The 7,580-nt window shown below is 33.2% G+C and overlaps 1 protein-coding gene across 1 annotated transcript; it reads right to left on the reverse strand.

The window, feature by feature from the left end:
* Nucleotides 1-2,694: 2,694 nt before the first annotated feature.
* Nucleotides 2,695-7,276, reverse strand: LOC147069626 (uncharacterized). Its single transcript, XM_085950152.1, has 3 exons — nt 6,657-7,276; nt 5,167-5,281; nt 2,695-4,135 (listed from the first exon to the last, which is right to left on the reverse strand). Exons 1-3 carry the CDS (start codon nt 7,052-7,054, stop codon nt 3,665-3,667), a joined length of 984 nt encoding a protein of 327 aa, XP_085806278.1. The 5' UTR covers nt 7,055-7,276; the 3' UTR covers nt 2,695-3,664.
* Nucleotides 7,277-7,580: the final 304 nt, after the last annotated feature.

A 7,580-nucleotide genomic window follows, 5' to 3' on the forward strand; every position in this document is an offset into this window, starting at 1 on the left:
ATCCTGAAGCGGGCCCCTAGGCCAGGATCATTGTCGGGCCCCCCTACCTATCTCTAGGCTCTACAGAAACGTTTTCCAAACGGTATTCAAGGTAAAATTACGGGTATTCAGTGTATCTTTAACAATTTTTTGTAGTTTTCAATAAATTCATTTGTGTTACGAAGTTTCTGAATATCGACACACAGTATTCAAAATCTGCATCACACAATCTCATATATTAAAATGATAATATTCTCAAAGTAAAATAGAGACTTTTTTACCATTAGAGCAAATTTGTGATGTGTGTTTATCTCACTTATAATGTAGACACGCCACACGCCCTCCCCCAGAACCCGGGCCCCCAGGCTACAGCCCTGTCAGCCCCCCTCTTGTGGGGGCCATGCCTCACGATATATATAACACATTTCCACAGGTTGACAGATGTATTTAAAAATAAAAAAAAATTTGGAATGATAATATAAAACATTTTATTCCACAATATCAGTAAATTGTAAATAGAAAGTTAACATTTTCATTGAATTTTCTAAAAATATAATTTAACAAAATAAGAAAAAAATATAACAGTATTATGGTACAGTAGTTATTATAAAGATGTGTCTTTTATTATGCAGGACAAAGTCAACTAGATACATAATTGGTTACACAAACAAAATAAAAACAAAGATTAAAAGATAGTATTTATGGCTTGACAGTTCAGAATCAAATATTGGTTAAATACACATAACCTACGATAATATTAACTCAGAGGAGACTACATTACGGATCAATTGTGTGAACCAGTGGCGAGGGAAGGAAGGAAGGCTGTTAGATTCAACATAAATAGTGCGCACTAAACTTTGTCAGTCATCTACTTATTTGTTGGCTGCGCTGGTTAGTTTCTAAAATTCAGTTAAACCCTGTCAAACTAAACAATTATAATTTAGGTATGCTATCTGACAAAAATAGTGCAAACTTTTCAGTCATACTTGTTTGTTTTCGTTGATTTAAAAATACATAATATTACAGATGGTATTGGGTAGTTTTTTTAAATTCAAAAAAGCCCTGTCCACTAAACCATAATAAAGAAAAAATATTCTTCTGTCTATAAAATTTCTAATATAGATACCTACATAGATAAATATTTTTTGACTATTATCTACTATGGCTAGGGTAAGGCAGGGCTTAATTGAATTTAAAAAACTAATAAACACTATCTACACATTGTGGTCTTAGTACAATGGAAACAAATACGTTTAACTGACAAAGTTTAGTGTGCACTATTTATGTCAGATCTTAACAGCCTACCTCCACACTTTGCCACTGGTGTGAACAGTGACGTCCTGTCGGGGTAAGTAGTTAATGTGTTGCTTAGGGACGGAAAATTAGAAAGGCCAGCAAATGAACAAACGAATATGATCATTATAACTTTTGGAAGCAGTGGCGGTTTTTCAAGAAGCAAACTATGCAGTCACTTCGTTAAAAAGTACAGATATTGTTTTAAAATTTCACTAGGGGCCTCCAAGTTTGTCAGACCACCACATACCTAAAACTACCGCTGTTTGAGAGTTGGTTTATTTTGAAAGTGATTAAGACCTCCGAGTGAATAATTGTATTTATCCCGGCCAAAGGTCGGACAATTTTTGAACAGACCTCGTACACAATATAATGATCATAATTAGATACTTCTATGACGTAAAAAATTATTTATAATGTGTGATGTGTAAATACAAAACTTTTACAAAAGATATCCACAGTTGTCACGCTTTTTTACAATTTTTCTATTGTAAACGTGTAAGGAGGTGAGAATTAAAGGGATATATTGCACCCTCGCAACTAAACCGCCACAAGTCCAAATTTACGTGTTTTGAGTTAATTACTATGTTTCATTGTCTATTATTCATAGTATATGTACCGAAAATTTCATATCTTTAAGTCATCAAATTCAAGTCAAAACTTCATTCAATATCTAAACATATTTCCAAAACACAGTACAAAAATGCAAAAGGTAAAAACTTCAAAGCTGATTTTTTCTGTTTGACGTTTTTTGGATTGTGACAGTTTAGTTGCGAGGGTGCGATATGTGAGCATTGGTAACCAAATCGAGTCAATCGATTTCATAGTCAATTCTATATTAATCTCCTAAACATTCTGTAAACGAGGTTACAAAAATAAAAATATTTCTTTATGTTTACATATTATTAGTATTTGAAGAGGTGCAAATTGCATCGCAACGCAGTTCAACGCAACCGAATTGAATGTGTATGTTCATATGGCAGTCATTTTACTTGTGTGATGCAATAACACAAAAATTGATTTTTTTTTAAAATTTCATTTAACCCATTGAGACAGATTTAAATATAAAAGAAATGAACCAAGAGCCAGATGTAATCTTGTGATAGAATTGCTTTGTACGTAAAACTTTTTTCTTTACCACCTGTTTAATTACACTATTTTTTAAAAAAAAATCTTATTTGAGTTTACTTAACCGGATGGCTGCCAATGACGTCTTAAGACGCGAACTTTTCCATGAACGGAATGGCGCTCGTACAAAAATTACGACTTTGGACGTCTCGCTTTAAACGTGAAATTATTTTAAACATACAAATATGTTGAACACACAACGACACATATTGGGAATGTCGTCACATACTCAGAATTGAAACAGAATTCGTTTTTACCACTTGAAACGTAAATTGATTTTATTTTTATATTTTTGCAATAAAATTCGGGGCGTGCAAGATACCGCCATACATATACCTACCGGCAGTAAAAAGGTTAATGTAGATAAATTTGTACGGTTTTAGGAAATACATTTAAAATAAATTAGCCAAGGATAATAATTAATATACTAAATTAAAGCAAATTATACAGAATCACTTATTTAACAGCGGAATAGCCAAATTGGCACTGATTATCTTCAATGGGTTAAAAAAGGATAATATGTCTTATAATCAATGTAATATCGATACCTTAGTTCTATAGGGAAACAAGTCAAAATATCTTGTTCTAACATATGTAATGGCGTTTGAAAATTTTAAGTAAATGTGTGTATTATTTATTTAATTCAAATGAACTTATCAATACACAATGAAATTTTACAATTTAACAAATAATCAACCCAGATATTCCCGTTTATAATTATTGATTAATCCCAAAAAGGGTTATTCGATTTTATGACTCCTTGAAGATATTTTTGATTATTTTTTTATTGAATTATAAGACCTTTCTACATCGAATGGGATTACTAACCAGTTCTATGCCTTCTCTATGAGGTCGTGATCGACTGGTCGCACATACAAATTTTGCGAGTTATCTCACCCGACTTTAAACTCAAATCACTAGCCACTGTCGATTGATTTGCATAATCTAAAAAATTAAACACACAGTGACATCTGTTTCAATAATTAAGAAATACTTAGCTACAAACTATCGGTATTATAGCAATTGTAGTAAGAACTCTTCGCTCTACATTCAACGTATGTCGTTAAAAATCTGCGGCCTTCGGATACTGCCATAGTAATATTGTGAGGCATAGAAAAGGTTAACTCAAAACCTTGAAATTTTGAGTTGTTTCTCTATAGAACTAAGTAGGATATCGATATGGTATCTCAATTTTCCAAAAAATTCACTTGCTCTAGAAATGCTTAAGACAGTTTAAGATTCATTCATTAGTAATATAATGTAGTTATAACTTAAGCGACATTAACAAATCCCATAAGGCATTTTTATTTTCATTGATTAAATTTTTTTTTTCATTTCGTTCTGTTAGATTTTCATCATTTTTCTCCGTAATCATATGACCATTATCGTTTTCCTTTATATTTGCAATCTCTTCTGTACTATGTACTATTTGATTGTTGGCGGACATTTTAGCTTTGAGAGCCAGTCTTTCCTCCCGCCTCTTCTTCCTCGCTAGCCTTCTCAGTTTGCTGTCATATTTAAGCTTGGCCTGTACTCCGAGGCACATGGCGCGGTGTCTCGGATCGGAGGAAGGCCGATTGAAGGCGTTGCGGAGAAGCACTCGAGACGAACGACCGTGATTGAGTTGCGACAGCGCTAACGCCAAGAATAGACAGCCTCTCGCCACTCCGTCTTCGTCTCCTCCGGTGGCCGACAGTCGAACCTGCTGGAGTGATATCCTCAAAGCCATCTCGGCCTGTAAAAAAATGAAAATATCAAATATAACAGAACCGCATCATTTATATATAAATTATGTTTTGACGTTCATGTAATGAAGGCAAAAATTACTTCGATGTTAACCTATAGCAGGCATGTCCAATTACAAATAGACTGTGATATAATTGTCATTAAAAAAACATATTATATTTGATTGAGGACACCGAGCCAATACAAATTAAGCAAAAAACAAATCAATTTTCCATTCATCATAAAAATGAAGACGGTAAAGGAAACTATGGCTCAGTTTATATAGCTGAGATTCACATCTTCTTTTTCTCTCACCCCTGGCAGGCCGTGAGTGATGCAATACAAATCAAAAAATACGACAAGGTCACGTGGGCATCACGGGAAATTTGAAAACTATTTTCACGTAAGATACATACGCAAATAAAAATTTAAAATCCCATTGAAATCATATTATTATTTTACAAGTTTATGTACCTAAAAAAAAACTAGAATCATATACGCACTATTTCTCGGTGAGTTTTATTTTTGTATTATATAATATGCCATTTATAATATTATATATTCTATACTGTACAAAAGTAAATTGCCGTGAAAAATTTTTCGTACTCAATGACATTTTACAGGTAGTGGGCGTGTAACATAATAACTCTAGTATCGCAATGTTAGTAATTATTTTCCAAATCGCCGCATCTCAATATGTAATTGTCGTCCTCTATCTCACTGTTTAGCAGATAGTGTGGCTGCCCAGACCAGCATTAAAAACTATTACGCCCAACAGTTCATATCCCGGGATAATTAACTCTCAGAATACGGCATAGCATATTCAGTTTTGTTATTGATTATGGAGTCATATGTTGGAATAGCCCTGTAGAAATCAACAAATGATTACTCCGATGTGTGTGACTCCAAATAAATGATATGTACTAGTTTGATTTATATAAATTACTTCTTGTGTGCAGTCATACGCTTCTCCGCCTCTTATATGTAAAACTACCTATATAATTTGTATTTTAAGATAACAAACAAATAACAAATATTTACGCATTTCGTTGAATTATCTCCAAGGGCTGAAAATGCACCGCCCAATGTGGACAGCCAAGCCGAAGCCAGATCACGCTCCAGCCCTAAATGGCACTCCCTCCATAGCCTCCAGCCCCTGAAAAGAAATTGAGAACCACTTGTAACTACGTGACAATCTGTATATATTATCAACTCTTCCTAACTGGCTAATATGAATCCGTGCATTCGTGATAACTTCTTGAGAAATCGAGCGTATCAGTTGTTTCTTCTCCTAAAGTGTAGAACAAATCTACCATTAGTGATGCCATCCATTTAAGATTTTTATCAAACTCGATTACATCGCATATCTACCTTTGTTTATTCCATTATCCGATCATTTATTTTTTAGTGTTTACGCGTTATGTTCAACATGCACTTTTACATACCACACTCTGCCACTATGAGTTTCTGGATCTCTCTTTTACAAAGGTTCCATATTTAGATTTACACACATATACATGATTACAGAGAGTATATACTGGTTGAACAGTTTGGCACAAAGGGAGATCACTTTTGAAGACATTATTCAGATGGCCAAAAGCGCTCCAGCAGAGCTTTATTCTGTGTGAACAATCTCATCAAACATATAACTATCTACAGGCACTTGTTATCCTGTAAAGATTTCGTTTTTAAACTGTTCAACCCAAAGATGTTGAAAAAATGTTCTTCTATAGATATGGAGTCTAAATGTATGAAATTGAAGCAAAAAACAACATTTGGTTCACTGATTAAGTTAGCTTCAAATGACTTTGGATTGCAGATTAATTTGCAGAGAACTTCACACTACTGCTATGATATTTAGTTGCCAAATTGTGCAGGACATATAAAAGACAATCCATCACTATTAGTATATAAGCAGCTAATAATACTACAGTTAGGTATTTTAGCCCGTTTACACGTGCATGGATTTACTGGTGGCAATACGTATTGTCGTGACCATAACAATAAAATGCAAATGTAAATACATATTATCGTACATATTGCAAAACTGCATGCACGGATCAAAAAAGTTTAGCGGCTTCTAAAATTTCACGCGATAGTTGCAACGTGCATGACGTATTCACATGCGCAGTAGAAGGTAAGTGGTGAACCTTTCGGAAAAAATACAACCTACACCACGCAGAGCATTTTGACATTTACCAATGTTCACAATCTGTTAAATAGCAGCATACAATCTAGCTTATGCTTGAAGAATTAGATAGGCAGGACAGTTAGTACTTTTGCGTGTCTACAGTTAGTACTTTTGCGTGTCTACAGTTATTATCATGATAATTTAATTTATACACTGTTGCCAGTAAATCCATGACGTGTACGGGTGCAATTATAACAGAAATAAGGTATATGGCTTCTTCTATTATTTATAGTCCAAATTGTTTAGTTCAACCTGAATATCATTGATGAGAATGTCTTGCCAGTTAACAAATCAGTTAAACATGACTTTCATCTTTTTACATACGATATGAATCACTTACCAAGCATAGTCGATAATGTAGGAATCCGCCGATGAGGCCTTCATGATAATTCTCAGTCCAAATTTCTTGGTAGGATTATTTTTCGCATACTTTTTCAGTTTCTCATTAAAATATTTATAAATAAATAACCTATACTCGTGCGATTTATTTAATTCGTTGATGAAGGGTTTAATTAATAAGACGTTCGTGGGAATCAACGGACATTTCGAAAGCAATTCTGGGGACTGTTTAGGTTTTAGAGATTCACTGGCCTCTATTTTTGGATTAGTATAATCTTTAATTGCATTTGAAACTTCAAATGTATGATTGCTAATTACTTCTTCAACCCTTAAAACACATTTGCATCTGATTTCATTGTCAACTGACACAACAATTGACAACTTTGGGAATAATTCCATTATGCAAATTTATTGAGGTTATGTGTCATAAAACCTTCAACACCGCTTATTTATTATTCACAGCAGATATATTAAATGAAATTAGAAATATATAATTATTATAAAAGAATGTTTTATCAATAATCCAGGTACATAATAAAATAAATAATAGTTTTCTATTCCACAACAATTAACTGTCATACGACCGTCGATACCACTTTTTCTGTTTACGTTTGTGGCTATGGAGTCGTATCATAAACTGGCGTCTATGTTTGAAGTATTTCAGGAATGGTTACTTAAACATGTAGAATACAAAAAAAACGTAATTTTAGAAAATGTCACTTTAACTACCGATTAATAAAAAACATAACAAGTCAGGTTTTGACAATAAATAATTGATTTTAATGAATGCTCAAATATCACATGATATTATGTTATTTCCGTCAGTTTTTACGTCTTGACGTGTAAACAAATTTAAGTGGTAGGGTATAATTATTTAGACTTTAAAGTATAACAATTATGTAAAAAAATGTCTAATTATCAGAAT

This window comes from Rhyacophila brunnea, unplaced genomic scaffold, assembly GCF_057557595.1.
Source record: "Rhyacophila brunnea isolate RB1 unplaced genomic scaffold, BYU_Rbru_1.0 scaffold_23, whole genome shotgun sequence".
Lineage (NCBI taxonomy): Eukaryota > Metazoa > Arthropoda > Insecta > Trichoptera > Rhyacophilidae > Rhyacophila > Rhyacophila brunnea.

Coding starts and splice junctions, on each gene's coding strand:
- LOC147069626 (XM_085950152.1), bottom strand. CDS start 7,054: ATGGAATTATTCCCAAAGTTGTCAATTGTTGTGTCAGTTGACAATGAA. Junction 5,282..6,656: donor TACATTATCGACTATGCTTG/GTAAGTGATTCA, acceptor ATTTCTTTTCAG/GGGCTGGAGGCTATGGAGGG. Junction 4,136..5,166: donor GAGATAATTCAACGAAATGC/GTAAATATTTGT, acceptor ATTTTTTTACAG/GCCGAGATGGCTTTGAGGAT.